Below are 19,560 nucleotides of genomic sequence, written 5' to 3' on the forward strand. Positions count from 1 at the left end.
CTGCAGCAGCAGGGCCAGCTGCCCTGGTATGTGCCCCACGTCCCTCATATACACCAACAGGTCATCAGCGTAGAGCGACACCTGATGGACTGTGTCCCCCAGTGGTATACCATCCCTCAGAGTCGCCCGTATAGCCACAGGTAGGGTCTCAATTGCCAGTGCGAACAGAAACGGGGACAGGGGATACCCCTGCCGGGTGCCCCAGCCCACCGGTACTGCTTCAGAGATGTAGGGGCCTAGCCGCACTCGGACTGTGGGATTCTTGTATAGCAGGCCGACCATATGGAGGAACCCCATGTCCAACCCGTATTGCAGTAGCACCGCCGACAGGTAGCCCCATTCTAGGCAATCAAACGCCTTCTCCAGATCTAGGATAAGACATCCCGCTCTGGGCCACTCATGTGTGGCCTCGGCTGCCACCCTGAAATACCTCCTGAGGTTCAACGACGTGGACCTCGCAGGGACAAACCTGTTCCGGTCTGCATGTACTAATTGGGGGACCACTGGTGCCAACCGTTCCGCCAGCACTTTTGCGAGGATTTTATAATCCACATTAAGCAACGCCAGGGGTCTATATGGTCCTAAAGCCATGGGGTCTCTGTCTGGTTTAGCCAGGGAGACCAGGAACGCTTTCAGAATTGAAGGGGGCAATGATCCTTCCTCTACCGCTGTACTGTATACCGCGTGAAGGAACTGCACCAAGGACTCACGGTATGCTTTATAGTACCCAGCAAGCATACCGTCCGGCCCCAGCATTTTCCCGGACGCCATTGACTGGATCACCTCCCCAATTTCCTCTAAGGAGAGAGGTTCATTGTGTGCTTCCTTATGCTCCTTTGAGGCTGTGGGCAGTTGGATAGAATCCAAAACCACTCACAGACCTCACAGCCTGGGCTGTGATGTCCTGGTCGACTTATACCCTGCGGTCACCTTCCTGACGTACGAACAGGCTGAGGAAACCTTTGGCCTTAGCAGGGGACAATATCTACATTACCAGGGATTGCGTGATATGATTCGGACGGTCTGGCCTCAGTGTCCAGAGGAGCCCCCAATGACTCACACCTTACATATTCTTTTAACGTGCGGCCGGGGACGTCGGTTGATTTCCCTGCTATACGCAGCCATGAGATGCAACTCCGCCCCGCCGGTCCCCCCGGCCTGGGCAGCTTGGGAGACTGAAATGGATTCCCCCCTAGACCAGGGGCAGCGTAAACGCATAGGAGCCTTGACACGACAGGCATCATGCAATGCACGCTTTAAACTAATTCATTTTAACTTCCTGCACCAAACCTACCTTACTCCAGCCCGGCTGAGCCGCTTTTCGGGGAGCAGAGGGGACAGTTGCCCCAGGTGTGGCGCAGAGGGGTCAGGCTTTTTCTGCACTTAGCCTGGGACTGCCCTTTAATAGGGCGCCTTTGGGCGAGCATTATAGATCACATAATGGCTACTAAGGGCCTCCGGATTGCACTATCTGAAAGAGACACGTTAGTGATAGATTCCTTACCTTAGAATATCCCCAGGCGTCAGACTGGATCCGGAAAGTTTTGCGTAGCAGTACCCTTGCGCGTCGGTAGGCGTCGTCTGCGGCTCCGCATCCCTCGTAGGCGTCGTGGGCGCCGTGATGACGTCGTCGGAGTACTTAGACGCCGCCTCCGCGTGCTGACGTCAGTTCTTCTTTTTTCCGTGCCAGCCAGCGCAGATCTGGAAAGAGCAGTTCCCTAGTCACTTTTTGACTAAACTTTTTGATCTTTTTTGATCCATTCGAAGTCTTACGACTCCGACGGTGCCGTTAGGGATGCCCGGCTTCAAGCATTGCGACGAGTGCGACCGTACCATGTCGGGCACGGATCCCCACCGCTTGTGCCTGATGTGTTTGGGCGTCGACCATGACGACGAGGCCTGCTCCGACTGTCGGGCCCTCTCAAGGAAGGCCAGGCGGGAGCGGTCCCGCAGGCGACTCGAGATCCGCCAGTCGGCCCCGCGCCGTGTGAGGTCCCGGTCCCGGTCCCACGGGAGGTCGAGGGACAGGTCGCGGGGACGGAGCCGTCACAGCTCCGGGAGTCGGCGCCACTCCTCCGGGTCCAAGTCGTCAGGTAAGAAGCATAAGAAGTCGAAGAGACATCATCGCTCTTCTGACTCCCCCCGACGCTCGCGCGACGCGGCCGGGGGTTCGGGTGACACCGCCCACGCAGCTCCTTGTGAGTCGCGGGCGCCGCGTTCGGCTCCATACCTCCCGGTCCCTGGGCTGAACGCGACGCCGGAGGAGATCGAGCGCTTCCTCATGGCCATGAGGTCCCTTTCTCCTCCGACGGGTTCTGCGGCGCCTTCGGGCAGAGTGAACCCGTCTGGGGGCCCTAGTGGGTCGGGGGCTACGACCCCGACGCCGTCGGGTGCTTCGGCCTCGACGCCGCCGGCGCCGCAGGGCTCCACGATCCCGACGCCGCCGCTGCCCTCGGGCTCGGCGCCGCAGGGTACAGCGGTCCCGGCGTCGTCGGTGCCTTCGGGCCCGGCGCCGCAGGGCACCGTTGGGCCCTCGTCGGGTGCTGGATCGTCCCCGGTGGACCTTACGACCCCCCCGGGGTCGGTCCGTGTGGTGTCCCTTCCGGCGTCGGCCTCGGCCGACGCCGTCCCCGATGCCTCCTCTCAATCGGTTCCGACGCCGGGACGACGCCTGTCGGTGCCGATCTCGACGCCGTTCGGAGATTTCCATCCCTATGAACCGTCCTCATTCACTTATGACCCTGAGTCTCAGGAGATGGGGGGAGAGGAGTATTGGGAGGGGTCTGAGGACCCTCTGACAAGGGAATGTCAGTCTAACATGGACTGGACAGGAGACCTTGGGGAAGCCAGTGGCCTGGACACCTCTCCAGACACTGGATTCGTCTCTCCTCCTACCATGGCTTCGGAGGAGGGCGCGACATATGGTGTGGTGTTGATGAGGGCTGCTAAGGCCTTGGGCCTTGAGCTCCCCGTCGCGGCCGTGAGGACTAACCTCCTCACTGAGGTCCTTAAGCCGCAGTCATGCTCCATGGAGCCTCTGCTGCCGTTTAATGAGGCCTTGACGGACGTTCTTTTGGGCACTTGATCCAGGCCCGCTACAGGTTCGCCTGTAGATAGGAACGTGGCCAGACGCCACCGCCCGGCCCCGGGCGACCCATGTTTCCTGTCCACCCACCCCACCCCCGAGAGTCTGGTTATCCAGGCCTCTAACTCCCAGACCGCCTTTCCGACGGCTCCCCCCGATCGGGAATCCAAGAGGTACGATGCCTATGGCAAGAAGGTGTTCTCGTCCCTTAGCTTGGGACTGCGGTCTTCCAACACCGCATGCCTCTTGGGCCGTTACACCCATTCTATATGGGAAACGGTGGCGGAATTGCTGCCAGAGTGTCCGTTGGAGGTACGGGCCAAACTCGGCCAAGCCCTAGTGGAGGGCCGGGACGCAGCGAAGTATTCAATCAGGTGCGGACTGGATACTACTGACTCGCTGGGCAGAGCGATGGCTACGACGGTTGCGATACGACGCCACGCCTGGCTGAGATCCGCCAACTTCTCGGCTGACGTCCAGAATACACTCATGGACATGCCGTTCGATGGCCGTCGCCTCTTTGGCGACAAGGCAGACCACGCGCTTGAGCGCTTTAAGGACTCCAGGGCTACGGCCAAGTCCTTGGGCCTCTCGGCCCCGCGCCAGCAAGTGGGTGCCTTTCGCTCCTTTCGTGGCCAAGGAAGGGGCGTCCCCACACGTGCCGCCAGCCACTCGCCGCAAACTATCGTCCAGCGCGGCGGCGGCCGTGGAAACCGCCGTGGAGGCGGTCGGGGGAACAAGCGGAGCCAGTCCACACCTGCCCTCGCAGCATCCGCCTCTAAACCCTCCTAGTCCGTGCTTTTCGGCCCATGTGACGCCAGTGGGAGGCAGGGTTCGCCATCACCACTCTCACTGGCGCACAGTCACTTCGGACAGGTGGGTGCTGCAGATCGTCCGAAGGGGCTACTCCCTCCCCTTCGAGACGACACCTCAAGCCATGCCACCGCGACTCCACCGCGTATCGGGGGATCACTTGCGGCTCCTGCAGGAGGAAGTTTCAGCCCTCTTGGCCAAGGGGGCCATCGAGCGCGTTCCTGGGCCAGAAGTAGGTCGTGGTTGCTACTCCCACTACTTCCTGGTACCCAAGAAGGGCAAAGGGGGCCTACGCCCTATCTTGGATCTGAGGAACGTCAACGGCTTCCTCCGGAAGGAGAAGTTCAAAATGCTGACAATGGCTCAGGTCTTGGCTGCCCTAGACCCAGGAGACTGGATGGTAGCGTTGGACTTGCAGGATGCTTATTTCCACATCCCCGTCCTGCCGGCCCACCGGCGTTACCTGCGGTTCATGGTAGGCCTCGAGCACTTTCAGTTTACCGTGCTTCCCTTCGGCCTTACCAGCGCCCCACGGGTGTTCACGAAGGTGATGGCGGTGGTCGCAGCTCATCTGCGCAGGTTAGGGGTGTCAGTCTTCCCCTACCTAGACGACTGGTTGTTGAAGGCGTGCTCGCCCCAGGCAGTCGTCAGCCACCTCCAGACTACGGCGGATCTCCTGCACCAGCTGGGGTTTTCCATCAATGTGCCGAAGTCACACCTGTGCCCCTCTCAGAAGCTCCTCTTCATCGGAGCGGTTCTCGACTCGGCGCAGTTTCGGGTTTACCTGCCCGAGCAGCGGGTCCGGGATATACAGGCTCTGATTCTGGTCTTTCGGCCGTTATCCCGGGTTTCGGTCAGGTTGACGCTGCGGCTGATGGCCTCCTGCATCCTTCTGGTGCATCACGCACGGTGGCGGATGCGGGCTCTGCAGTGGGACCTGAAGTTTCAGTGGACCCAGCACCTGTCGGACCATGTCCTGATCTCGGAGGGCACTGCGAGACAGCTGCAGTGGTGGCTCACGGACCGCGATTGGGTCAACGGCAGATCCCTCTCCCTTCCCCAACCGGAGCACGTAGTTGTGACGGACGCGTCCCTCCAGGGCTAGGGAGGCCAATTGGGAGAGGCGGAGATCAGAGGACTCTGGTCTCCGGCGGAGTCCCGGCTCCACATCAACCTTCTGGAGCTGAGGGCGATTCGCCTGGCACTGAAAGCATTCCTCCCGTCTGTCCGAGGGAGTGCAGTGCAGGTGTTCACCGACAACACCACCGCCATGTGGTACTGCAACAAGCAAGGCGGAGTGGGGTCGTGGACCCTTTGCCAGGAGGCTCTGCGTCTCTGGCAATGGCTGGAACATCAGGGCGTGACTCTGGTGGTTCAACACCTGGCAGGTTCTCTGAACGCCAGGGCGGACAAACTCAGCCGGCGGTGCTCGATGGATCACGAACGGCGTCTGAACTCGGACGTGGCGCAAGGCCTCTTTCTGCGTTGGGGAGAGCCTTGGTTAGATCTATTCACCACCGAAGAGAACGCGCAATGTCATCAGTTCTGCGCGTTGGAATTTCCAAGGCGGCACTCGCTCGGCGACGCTTTTCGTCGCGAGTGGAGCTGCGGTCTGTTGTACGCCTTTCCGCCTATACCTCTTCTGCCCAGAGTGCTGAAGAAGTGCTGAAGAAGATCAAGCGCGACCGGGTACAGGTCATCCTTGTGGCTCCGGACTGGGCTCGAAGGTACTGGTATCCCGAGCTACTCAGCATGTCAGTCGATCCCCCGATTCGTCTGCCTCTTCAGGAGGACCTTCTGTCGCAGCAGCAGGGGACGGTCCTCCACTCGAACCTGTCCAGTCTCCACCTCCATGCTTGGAGATTGAGCGGCGACAGTTGAGGCCATTTGACTTGCCTCCTGAAGTTTGCAACATCATTCTGGCAGCCAGGCGTCCCTCCACAAAAACGGTATACGCCTGCAGGTGGAACAGATTTGTGGCATGGTGCACAGCAAAGGATGTGGATCCCCTCAATGCCCCTCTCTCTGAGGTTCTTCTCTTCCTTCTTTCTCTTGCCCAGCGGGGCTCTGCTCTGGGCACTATCAAGGGCTATCTTTCGGCTCTTTCAGCCTTTCTGAGGCTGCCTGACCAACCTTCTTTGTTCAAGTCCCCTATTGTTAACAGATTCCTGAAAGGCATCACTTATACCTTTCCTCCTGTCCCTTTCGTGATGCCTCAGTGGGACTTGAACCTGGTTCTAACCTTTCTGATGTGCGCTCCCTTTGAGCCACTTCATAACTGTCCGCTTCGCCTTCTTTCTTTGAAGACTGCCTTCCTGGTAGCTATCACCTCTGCCAGGAGAGTGAGTGAGCTCCAGGCCCTCTCTTGTAAGCCTCCTTTCCTTTCAGTCCATCCGGACAAGGTTGTTTTGAGGACTAGGCCCTCCTTCTTGCCAAAGGTGGTCACGGCCTTCCACATTGGGCAGTTCATCACATTGCCCACCTTCTTTCCGCCTCCGCACCCCTCGAGAGAGGAGGAGAGGCTCCACCGTCTGGACCCAAAACGTGCGCTCTCGTTCTATCTGGATCGCACACGCCAGTTCCGGGTGGATGATCAGCTCTTTGTTGGGTACGCGGGTGCTAAGAAAGGGAAAGCGGTGCACAAGAGGACCATCTCTCGATGGATTATCATGTGCATTCAGGCGTGTTACTCCTTGGCTAAGAAGGAACCACGTGTTGGGCTGCGGGCTCATTCCACTCGAGCCACGGCCACTACCACTGCCTTGGGCCGAGGTGTGCCCTTGCAGGACATATGCCAGGCAGCTACGTGGGCCTCGTTGCACACATTTGCTAGGCACTACTGCCTGGACAGTCAAGTCCGGAGGGATGGCTACTTTGGCCGCCCCGTTCTCCAGGACTTTCTGGTGTAAATATTGGTTCGCAGACCCACCACCACGGGGATGGTATTGCTGGGGCATCTATTCTAAGGTAAGGAATCTATCACTAACGTGTCTCTTTCAGATGCACAAGTTACTACTTGTGTAACGATATATCTGTAAGAGACATTAGTTAGTGATAGATTCCTTACCGACCCACCCATCCTCCCCGTTCTGCGAACCGATATCTAGGGTTAAGGTCTTCCCCTTTCAGGGCCCTAGTTTCTTGGCACCAGTCGGTTTTTGTCATGGCTCTGCGCTTCTGGCGCGGAAAAGCTGTGGCTAAGAACTGACGTCAGCACGCGGAGGCGGCATCTAAGTACTCCGACGACGTCATCACGGCGCCCACGACGCCTACGACGGACGCGGAGCCGCAGACGACGCCTAACGACACGCAAGGGTACTGCTACGCAAAACTTTCCGGATCCAGTCTGACGCCTGGGGATATTCTAAGGTAAGGAATCTATCACTAACTTATGTCTCTTACAGATATATCGTTACACAAGTAGTAACTTGTGCGACAACTCTACATTGCCTACTGGCGTTAGTCCCCAGGCCGAGGAAGCGGAAACTTTCTTTAAAATTGTTGCAACTGATGCTAGTGCTGGCCAGGCGCAGGGTAGCTATAACGTGGATGGGACAGAGAGCCCCAGAGATCCATGCATGGCTTAGAGATGTCAGAGAATGGACCCTAGCAGAAGAAACGCATATGCAGAGTACAAGGAGAGATGGGAAATTGCAAGAGGACTTGCTCGCTTGGCGAGCCATGTGCATCTCAGGACTAACAATGGGAGAGCAGACTTCCCACAGATATTCCGAAGGGTCTAGCGGCGACCTTTTTTCAGCACAGGGATCGGGGTCTGAGGGGGAGGAGGGCGCTGACACCTGAGCGGGGATTGATGTAGTGCATGGTGCGGGCCCTGGTTATTTCCTCACGATAAAGCATGTTTATTCAATTAATTGTCAATTGAATCTTCCTCGTGGATCTCAGTATACCTAAGTGTAACCTGTGTCCAAAAAGTGCCATAATGAGGCTATCGATCTGAGTACATGTGTTTTTATGAAGCCATATGGGGGGGGGGTGTAATTGTTATATCACAAAATTGAAAAGTAAAGTTTAAAAAAAAAAGAATATGCCTGGGGCCAACTCCTTTGGCCCTATACAACTGCTTATAGTGATCAGTGAGGGCATGGTGGCTTTCGCGCTGCGTAGATAATAGAAGATTCCTAATAAATGCATTGCCGACATTTCAATGATTTGCTACGATACAATATGCAGAGACTGGCGATTAAAATGGTGCTTTTGATGATATTTACAAATGGTTTAAGTGTATAGATATCTAGAGTTTATTTGCCCTTCTGTGGCAAACAGCACTGTGCCCGGGGCTCTCTTTTTCCAAATCAGTCTTTTACCTTGGTAAGGTTGTATCCTATTTCGAGGGGCCCGTTCTTTTTCCAGCAAAAATATGCTCACTGGTGACCATGCTTGTGGTATTAAGGAGAATCAGGAGTTGCTTTAGACCCCGTGTTGCAGATAGCAGCAACCAGTGTAGACCAATCAACAAAGGCGATTGGTTGTATTGGGTAGATATTTTAGGACTCAGGATTCATAATAGGCCTATTGCATTCCGATTATGTTGGGTTGATTTCACTCAGTTATGGTTCTTCGGTGATGGCTAGCCAGAAGACCGTTCACAAGTTAACCTGCATTAACCCTAGTACCTTGATTATGGTAAGATGCAGGAAAGATGCTTTTGGTGATTCAGTATTTAATATCTTACGGTAAATAGCTATAATTATTTGTGCTGTGCCACCTTCCAGTTACGATGATGCATAATAAAGCTGGGGATTGTGAGGTCTGATTAAAGAATTTACGAATAAAATAGAGAGCAGCATATTTGGCAACAATCCTCCTTTTGCATCATAGATATCCCGTGTACACAGGCTAAGACACGACAAGCATCTCTCCCGTTCGATGACATTAAGTCTTCATAAAGAACCTCTCTCCCTTGATGCCAGGTTTTAATCCATGAGCTCAAATGGATTTAATGGTTCTTGCCAATAAGCAGAGTATACCATGCATCAGTAGCAAAGAATCAGTTTCTCGGAATGAGATGTAAAACGATGCGATGACCCACATTGAAGACATGAAGTAGTGCTTGGCTGGATTCAGGCACCACAAAGACAAAAATATCTTGAAGTGTTTGACACATTACCAATGCAATCAATCAATCAGATTTCTTATAAACCGCGACTACTCACCTGAAAGGGTCTCAAGGCCCAGAAAGGTGCAGGGGGCATCTGCAGATGGTGGACGGAATGCTGAACAAATCAAACATTCACCCACAGTCACAGATCTGGGTTAAATCCATCATTTCTTTGCACCCCATGCCATTCCAGTTTTTACCTAGCCATATCCAAATCAGTCTTGATACTGCTTCCCATGGGAACAGTCCAGCCCAAGCTGCCACGCCAGATCCACCGTGGCCAGAAAAAAGCACCCTGGGACTAGTTTTCGGGTATCACCCCTCATCTGCCACGCTAGCTGGAGTCTGGTGCCGTAAAAGGGCTCTGGCCTGTTTGGCACAGTGAAGTCCTCTGCGGCTGCCCCTCCTGGCATAGAGGGTCACAGCTTGCCATGGCCTTAGGGCTACGGCCCTCACAGCACAGCATTCTTCTCGTGGCAACCCCTCCTGGTATACGTGGTCCCCGGATCCTCACTACGTAAGGGCTCCAACCTGATCGGCACACCAATGCACACAGCTTAATTCACGTGGCCCTCCTTTGGCATACGAGGGTCGCTGACTTTGTCCTGCACACAGGAACAACATGATGTTGGTGCTGCAGCCATCACCTCATACCTCGTAAAGGGAGTCCATTCAACAGGGCTCCCTACTTGACATTGCTCCCTCCAACGCTCCACTCCTCCTCATGGGGCACACTGGTCTTGGCAAGTACGCAGGTGCTGGTGCGCTAGGCTCCAGGGCAGGTGGTCTTGGATAACCTGGGTGACGTCCCCTCATCCAGCAGGGAAACTAGAAAGACTTGGCCCGAGTCCTGGTTACAAGCAGAGGTCTTGCTTAGCTTTCCCTCCTCACACAACCCAACTGGCTGCCGTCAGCTGGTAATTATTGGGGTTTCTGGCTCCCCTTATAATCCCTTTCTGGACACCAAATGTGATTTAGAGTCTAGGTCTTCGAAGTTTGCTTCCTTTTGAGGTGCCCTCTTCCTCTGCCCAATCTCTTGAAAGCAGTCTCTTGCAGCAAGAGCGACTCCAAATCAGATAGCCCCACACACCGGCCAAAGGAGTAACTAGAGTTCACACTTGGATGTCAGCCACAGTGATATGTGTATCAAATGGTTAGCCCAGGGCCTCAGCCCTACTCTTTGTGATTCCTTATTAGCTCCATTTCCTTCCTGAGATGTGCCCAGACACCTTCATTGTGACCTCTCTCTGAATCAAAGAGCACCTTTTGAAGTGTTCAGAGGAAGCATGGCTCTCCCCTCTCCAGTGTGTTCCACCTAGCTTACAGGAATGCAGCAATACACAAATCTGTTTGGTGGATTTCCTCTACCTCCTCTCCATGTTTCACCATGCAGGCCTGGGCCTCCCAAAATGAAACCCAGAGTCTGCCATTCACAGGCACACAAACACCTAGCGCATACATTTAGCATACAGGCACTGCACAGCACTGAATCCTTCATGTACTGAACCTCTCACAGGCATTCATAACCCAGTGCATGCATTCAACTTACACTCACTGCACAGTGCTGCATTATGCCTTTATTGCACCCTTGTGAGGCACACATACACCCTTTGCACATACGCCACTCATGTGCTGCGCATCACTCCACATGTAGGCCAAGGGGGTAAATTAAGTACACAGCAGCAAAGCTTTGAATGAGTGAGCATGTAGGCCTCACTCCAGTTACAAAGGTTAAGAAGACCTGCTCAATCCTACTGATCACTACATGCTATGCTAATAACACTGTGCTTGTGCCACTTAACTTCTGCTGAAGGCAGTTGCCTTCCACCACAATGACGGCAGGGGTTTGGGTGTCCCTCCTGGCCCGCCAAGATAGCAGCCCATGAAACAGGTCTATTTCATGGCACGCACACATGATCTGTGTTTGCCTATGACAACAAAAATCAACATTAGGGATATAGATATCAGTTCAGTGGGAGCCCTTGAAAGGATGTGGTAAAACCATATGCCAGGAGGGTCACCAGGAGCAACAAGATGTGCAACCTGAACAACACCCCCATGCCCTCCACCGGAGAAGTGAGGCTGCCGTGAGAGCACCTGCACACATCAAAGCGAGGGACCCACTTCAGGATCATTGCATCACCCTCCAGCAACATACCCCCCCAACCGTGGGATAGATCAGACACTTACTCTGTATGGGGGATCCTCAAAGAACGTCCAGTCACTTTGGTGACTCAACAACATAAGAGGAACTCTGCACCTGCTGAGTACAGCCCGCCAAAGCCAAATGCAGAAAACTACCAGATTCAACTGCTGCTGCTCCAAGCACCCGCATACGGGAAGCACTCCAGATGCTCCAAGACTACAGGTGCAGATAAGACTGATTTCAGGCCAGTTGGTCCCAGGCGGAACTTGCTTGCTAGTTTGCGCTGCTGAGTTGAAACACTGTTGAATTTAATTTAGAATCAGAGTGGACTCTTCTGACCTCAGGGGGACTGTGTATTTGTTTGTGACTGTCGTAATTTGCTTTGTGTGCTTAGTGGTAGAAATAAAATACTTTCTTTTTTCATAAAAGTGAGAATTTGGCCTGACAGTGATTTATTACTGCTACATGCATTTTGGGTTGTGAGCCTGTGTTCCCTCTACTGTATCCACCTCCCACCCGATGAAGCCTTTGCTCGGACCACCCTATTCTTGAGAGTCAAGTCCTGAAGGGTTACTTGGTCCAGTCGGTCGGGATCCATATTAGGTCAGGACCTGGGACATTAGGAGTAAATGGCCTCAGCCCTGACGGTTAGGCCTAGCAACCCCTATGTGCCCCATTGACATCTGAAAGGGGTTCTGATAACCTACGTTTGGCAAAGGTCCCTTGAACAGGAGTGTATGACAGATAACTGTTTCCAACTTTTAGAATCCCATGACCTGGCCCTAGGGAAGCCAGCTTTAAATGTAGCCAATGTAGAATACTACACAGAATACTGGATGTAAATGAAAATACAAGAATCCAATCTACTTTCAGACACACGTTGCTGCAGATGTGCTCTCCCCAACTGTCACCTATGACATGTATTGTGGTCCTGCCTAGCCCACAGCCTTATTGGGAAAGTATATGGAATCAACTCAATTGACCAGAATGCTCCAAACCATAGAACATTCAGCTGCCAGGCTCAACCTTCCACCCTGCACTCATATCATCCCGCACCTGAAAGAGATCCTCTAGCTACCAATCCACAAACGAGCGCTCTTCAGACTCCTGACACACACATACAATGCCTTACATAACATTGGACCTATGTACCTCAACAATCGCATAAACTTCCAAAAACCTACCAGACTTACGCTCAGCCAGACTCCTCCTCACACACACCTCCTGCATAAACTGAGTTAAATCTGGTGGTCGTGCCTTCTCATACCTTGCTCCTAAAGCCTGGAACGACCAGCCTCTCCACATCAGAGCTACCTTCTCAGAGTGAGTTGTGCGCTATACAAATACTCAGAACATAACACATGGAGCATGCTGCACAGCTTTCCATATTATCCTCTAAAGAGATCAGCCAGAGTACACTTATTACATGAGAATTCAAAAATGTCAGAGACCCTTTTGCACCACATTAGATGCCAACTACTGCCTTAGCCATTGGAACGGCATGCTTACTGAGACATTGGCAATCTGCCACTCCTACAACACATGAACAGTGGATTCACAAGATGTTCAAGATGGCATCGTACAAGCAAATAAAACATAGACTGCAAGAATAAATGAATACCTTCGTGCAGACATGGTCAATATTCTTGGATTCAGAGCAGGGTGATTAGATCTAACTGAGAGTAACCTTAGGGGAGACTCATTGCATGAGCAGGCAAGCCCTAATACTGGTTTTCTAAATTCACCCACCAGGACCTCCTAAGGGCAGCAGGCGTGTTCCTCCACAAACACAAACCGATTTAATGCCCATCCTACCCCATTAACCCTCTATCCAGTTTGCCTGCTACTCACCCTCCTCTCCCCACTGCAATTACGCATTCCTAAAAGATTAAAAATATCTGTATTAAAAATTATATTATATTACTAGAAGCCCGTCCCGACGTTGTCCGGGTATGAATTGCTGCCGGCCAGTAGTATATTGTTTTGTAGGATTTCGTTTTGATAGCATTTCTTATCTGTGATAGGCCTGTGAAACGCTCCGATTCACAGTGCACTGCTGATGCACTTAAGAGTGCGCATTCAGTAGTGTGTGAACTCGAGTTTCCCTACTTTATTTTTCCTTGCAAACTAATATAGCGCGAACTCGACAACATGGCATAAGCACAATTCACATTACAGAAGAACACATTCATTTGTGGTAGGCACGGGGAGACAAAGTGATTTGCCTGGAATCACAGGATGTTGAGCTGATGCCGAGTTTCGAAAGTAGATCCCCAGCTCTAAAGTTCGCAATTCTAGAACTTGTGGCGGGAGGAGTGTCTAAAAGTGTATGTCGGTGCTGGCCATCAATGAGAGAGACCTGTGCTTTTTTCAAATGGGTGGTGAAAAAAATATGAGTATGTTGCTGGAGATGTGGGCCGCCGTGCCACCATTATACTTACCGGTGGAGGGTAAACACCCATTATTCCGCAACTTTCTTTCTGCATACCATCACTCCGCATACTTTCATTACGAAAGTACCATGACTCCGCAATGCCATTATAACGCATGGCATTACATTTCATATGCTTTTACCACGCATACATTTACAACGAAATTAGTTGTAAAGGCATGAATGGTAAAAGCATGTTTTTTTTAATGTTTGGATAAGGTAAGTATGGGTATAGGGGTATATGTTTTGGGGTACTGAGATATATGTTTTGGGGTGTTTGGGTATTTTAAGGGTTCAGATATAGTTTTGGGTTATGGGGTACAGGGATAGTTTTAGGGTTTAGGGATAGGTATGGGTTTTGGTGTACAGGGGTATTTTTAGGGTTCAGGGCTAGGTTTGGGTTTTGGGGTATAGGGGTATTTTTAGGGTTCAGGGCTAGGTTTGGGTTTTGGGGTATAGGGGTATTTTTAGGGTTCAGGGCTAGGTTTGGGTTTTGGGGTACAGGGGTATTTTTAGGGTTCAGGGCTAGGTTTGGGTTTTGGGGTACAGGGGTATTTTAGGGTTCAGGGGTAGGTTTGGGTTTTGGGGTACAGGGTTACTTTTAGGGTTCAGGGCTAGGTTTGGGTTTTGGGGTACAGGGGTATTTTTAGGGTTCAGGGGTAGGTTTGAGTTTTGGGGTACAGGGGTATTTTAAGGGTTCAGGGCCAGGTTTGGGTTTTGGGGTACAGGGGTATTTTAGGGTTCAGGGGTAGGTTTGGGTTTTGGGGTACAGTGGTATTTATAGGGTTCAGGGCTAGGTTTGGGTTTTGGGGTGCAGGGGTATTTTTAGGGTTCAGGGGTAGGTTTGGGTTTTGAGGTACAGGGGTATTTATAGGGTTCAGGGCTAGGTTTGGGTTTTGGGGTACAGGGGTATTTTAAGGGTTTAGGGATAGGTTTGGGTTTTGGGGTACAGGGTATATTTATAGGGTTAAGATGGGTTAGTGTTTAAGGGTGTTGGGGTATTTTAAGAAGTAAGGGTGGGTTATGATTATGGGGTGCAGGGGTATTTAAAGGGAGCAGGGTGGGATTAGCACACTATATGGGACATGGTATGAAGGGCGGAACGTACCACACGCCCCCAGCATTTGTCACGCCCCCAGCTTACGCCCACAGCACAACGCAGACACGCCCACAAGGGACTACTTTGCTGGCACAGTTCTTTTACCTTTTAAATGTATGTGGTGGGCGTCTGCATTGCCTATGTACTTCTGCTGCAACTGCCCTTTCCAACGCTGTATTGCGTGTTGAGATTGGTGCTGTGGTTCCTGAGATTACCCGGCTCAAAGGTTTTGGCTCTCTCTTTATTATATTAGTATGGATATTAAAAATATTTTGTAGTAATGCCAAATATAATTGCTCTGTTCGGCAGGATGTCTCATTTACATATAGTTATAACTACCCAGCTTGATACATAAGATGTAGATTTATTCCTGAGTACTTGTTGGAGTCCTTAAAGGTGTCCATCTTTCTTTGCAGCTGAGTATTGGTTGCACGAGTGAGTTCAGCAGTGCTGCGCCTGTCTTCCTTCAGTACTCCCATGATGCAGGTCTGTCCTGGTCCCTGGTGAAGGAGGGCTGCTACCCTGCCTCCCCTGGAATCAAGGCCTGCGAAGGACACTCACGGGAACTCCGAGAGCCAACCATGTACTACACCGGGGACTTCGAAGAATGGACCAGGATCACAATCATAATCCCACGATACATTGCATCCAGGTAGGTATTTTTCCTTTTTTTGGTTTAATGATGCACAATGCAAATGATTGGCCTAATGAGGCTGGTTCAGAGGCTTGTTAGATATTTAGATATTTGACCTTATGCAGTAAAATGTACATATGCCAAATCAGTTGGAAGGAGCTAATGCCAGACACGGCCATTGGTTCAGATACGCCCTTTTTGGACATTCCTAAATCCAAAAGGTAAAACCGAAAACTTCCCGAACAACAAGATTAGAAGTCAAAGACTTTCACTGATTTATCTCTGTCTGAAATATGGCTTCACCATTGGAGCCTCTAGGATATTAGTAAAATGGCTAAGTTTTTCTCCTTGACACCATATTTCTCTCGCTGTGCTTGGACTGGGTCTCTTAAATATCCCTATGACTATTCTTCCCTTCTCTTTTGCTCCCGAACTAGAAAACAAAATGCAATAGATTCCGCCTGGCACCACTAGGAACCATTGACTTCCATATTTTTGTCATGGACATTGACCTAAACTCTTATGCATGTTGGTATTTTCACTTTAAAAAAAAGTGGATTGACTTCGTAGTATTCTATGTATGCCCTCTACCAGATGCTAACAATAATTCTATCTCAGCTCAATAGAGACACGATTGCTAACTTTGCAGATAGACAGTAAAAGGCATGGATTTCCCATAGTTGTTTTTATGTCTGCTCCTACTAGTCTGAACATTTCTCAGCCTAAACACATGCTACACAATTTGATGAGAAATTTCAGCATACTCCACTATCAGTAATACGTGTCCACTTATATGCAGCTTTCGGTCCTCAAAGCATTGTTGTCAATGAGTGAAATGTATGTTCTAACTTAATAACAGTTTGGGTAAAAAAATAAAAAAAGAACTTAGATTTTAAAAAGCTATACATTGCCTCAAATTTAACCTACGAAAAAGTGACTGCATGCGCTAAAGTTTCCAAGGACATTACTATTTTTTTATTAACCTTAAATGCTCTTATGTTGTATACTCGTAAAATGACTTTGCGTTCTGTATGTTTTACTTTCTATGCAACAGGCCTCATCCTACCCTGGTGCTCCCTAGTGTACCTCGCTGGTCTTGTCCTGCAGGGTCTTGGTTTCATGTAGAGGGGGAACCTATGCTTATTATGGATATCACTCAGAGATCCTCCTATAACTTCCATATAACTCACACCTGCAGAGCCTCACACAAACCCTTGATTCATGAGACAGCCAGATGTTTTACTAAATTCAACTGTCTAATCACAAGTAAAATTGTTGAACGCATACTTTTCTTTCTTAAATAACATATTTAAAAAATCAATAAGTAGTACGAAAATCTCTTCAAGATATGTCACGTACCAGGAAACAATGTGCACATTAGCACTGTACATGAAAGTGTGGGGGAGTGCGAGAGAAGAATGAGAATAAATGTCATTACTCTAGCTGTATTTAGAAGATAGCCCTAGGCATGTGTACACCACAATCAGTCACCTACGGAGAAGAGTACCAATTCTACAGGAATAATTGTATTATACTCTTCATTAATTGTAGGGCAGAACTGTGTTTTGTAAACAAGTCAAAGTGTAAATTATCTTTTTGTTTGGAATTTAATCTAAGCCATAGTGGAGGCCACAATGTTTTATAAATGCCCGGCCACCTTAAAATTAAAAATAATGGCCCAATTTACAGAGGTATTTTCCGCTGCATTTGTATGGTTATTACTGAAAACACCTCCATGTATTCCTGCCAGGGGGTCTCAAAAAGGATTTGTGTTCATATGTGTTGTGTTACAATTTGCTGTAGTACAGTATTGTACTTTAGTATTGCATAGTGTTGTTGTTATACTAAAGTGTGTTTTTAGTGTTTTGTTTTGGCTGTTTTGTTGTGTTGCACCCTATTGTGTTTTTATTAAATGTGTTGTTTTGTTGATGTGTGTTATGTTGTTGTGATATATTTTGTTTACTTAAGAATTACAACAAATACTGCTACATTTCTAGTCAAAATTAGCACTTTCCTTTAAAGTTCCATTGATAAACAAATTAGCACTTTCCTTTAAAGTTCCATTGATAAACAACTGTTTACCCCTGTCTAAGATGCCAGAGGCTTGTCTTAAATTAGCCCTTTTAGTACTTACATTTTGTGATACGCCCACAATCTCTTCAGTACAATGTGAGGTGCCAGTAAGACTATTAGATGAGCCAGTCACATCCGGCACTGAGGGCAACAGTGGACTGCCCTGGAATGGCCCTGGCCTGAATCTCAGACAGGTATTTTATCATTCCTCCCAAGGCTGGCAGCGCATCAGAGACCGCCATGTTGTTGCTCTAGCAATAACCACAGAAGGGAAGGCAGAGTTCTACCGAGCCACGAGGCCTCCAGATGGCAGCGCCGCTAGCACAGTCGGAAGGCACACGAAGGCCTTCCCTGCCGGGTTACAGCTGTTCAGCGAGCAAACCTGGCATAAAGCGGAATGAACACAGCGTCCCTTTGCAGTACACATTCTACTCACAGCTGACCATATCCTCCGCCCTCAACCGAGTCCAGCAAAGTGATGGCTGCAGTGTGCTTGCCCAAAGTGTCGCACTTCTTGTTGTACACAAATACAACCCGATCTGTATTTTGCTCCAGGTTTTCAGAAACCCTCGTTTCTATTGCATTTGAACAACCAGCGTGCAGTGCACACCGCACTCAGGAACTGTATGATAGTGTTGTAAATAGCAGTAGTTTTAGCTGTTGTTGTTTGTAGCTCACTGATAAGTGTGATTTCTTGACGCTGGCAGGAGCAGGCGGGTGGACGGAAAGCATGATGGGTGGTTTGATCCATATGGACAGAGTTGTGTGTTGTGTTTGAGGACCAGAGAAGTACCTCCGTCATGTCACAGTGGGGTTGACTTGGCATAGCGCATAAGAGTGCTTGAAAAGTGGTGTTGTAAAGGGCAGCTTAGGCCAGAGACAGGTAGGCACTGCAATAAAGTACATGTGTGTAGCTCGCAATGCATGACTGTGGAAGTGGATGTGGTCTCACGGCTAGAGCTGCTGACTTTGGAGCTGGGAAATAAAGGCTCGAGCCTCAGGGTCTATGCCACATCATGTGATTCTGAGCAAATCACTGAATCTCCCCCTGCCTACCAAAACAAGCATTGGACATGCAATAGGTCTCGGATTTATTTGAGTTTGAGCTAATGGCATTGTAAATGGCAATGTCTTTTAGCCATGTGTTATAGAGTGTATGCATGTGGTGTGTAGTGGAATTATGTGGGTTGGATTGGAATTGTTAGTTGTGGAATTGTGTGGCGGGAAATTGTGTGGTGTGGAGTGTTTTTGTGTAGTGAAATGATGTGGCATGAGAGACAGACACGCACATGAAAACATACACACAGAGACGCACAGACAGTCACGCACACATAGAGACTGACACACGTATAGAGACGCACACACAGACAGAGACACACATAGAAACAAAAATGCACACACAGAGAATAGACGTACTTACATTGACACATGCACATATAGAGACGCTGATGTAAATAAATAATTTACTCTTAATTTCTATGCAGGTAAGTACTTAATCAATAATAACTCAATCGGAAATGAAAGAAAACAGAGTCCGTGGTGTTAGAGTTCTTAGGGGTTTTATTCCTTAAAAAGGAATGGTCAAGACCAGGATATCATGTTCTGAACACCACACAGGGTGTCAGAAGGGATAGAGCGCTACATTTTATTAACAGTACATAGCTTATATACTTATTTTACACCATTGGAAACAGTATAGAAGGCGTAACAGCTGAGAGAAGACAAGATAACAGTATACACGTGGTACATGTGCGTAATCAAGAGGCGTGAACTAGAGGTGTGTTCTAGAAACGTCACAAGTAAGTGTCACAGAAGGGGTGGCACTAACAGGAATGTTGCAATGTCAGCAGAAATCGGAAGCTTGGATGCGCGCGCAGCTGCATGACGTGTGCATGACATGGAGTCGGAGGGTGCTGGGGACTTGACATTTGAACTGACGGAAAGAGACAGAAGTCTGGCATGTCAGATCAACTTCTGCTTCTATCATATCTGATATCTGATGTTTAGGAACTAAGCTATCTGGGCGGAAAAGGTCTCTGGGGCAGAAGCTATTCTATACTGACTGTAAGTGCGTGTATAAGCGCCTGAGTGTCTGCATGAGAAGCGTGGGGGCACGGGGCCTTCCAGGGAAGCATGGCAACAGAAGCTATGAATTAC

General features: G+C 50.0%; 1 protein-coding gene across 1 annotated transcript in view; it reads left to right on the forward strand.

Moving 5' to 3' along the window:
* Window positions 1–19,560, forward strand: part of RELN (reelin) — a 1,675,658-nt gene that overhangs the window by 1,270,918 nt on the left and 385,180 nt on the right. Inside the window, exon 28 of the mRNA XM_086967429.1 lies at window positions 15,113–15,348. Coding sequence (XP_086823555.1) covers window positions 15,113–15,348 — 236 coding nt within the window. The remainder of the gene's footprint in view (window positions 1–15,112; window positions 15,349–19,560) is intronic.

The sequence above is a fragment of the Lissotriton vulgaris genome, chromosome 1_1 (genome assembly GCF_964263255.1).
Source record: "Lissotriton vulgaris chromosome 1_1, aLisVul1.2, whole genome shotgun sequence".
Lineage (NCBI taxonomy): Eukaryota > Metazoa > Chordata > Amphibia > Caudata > Salamandridae > Lissotriton > Lissotriton vulgaris.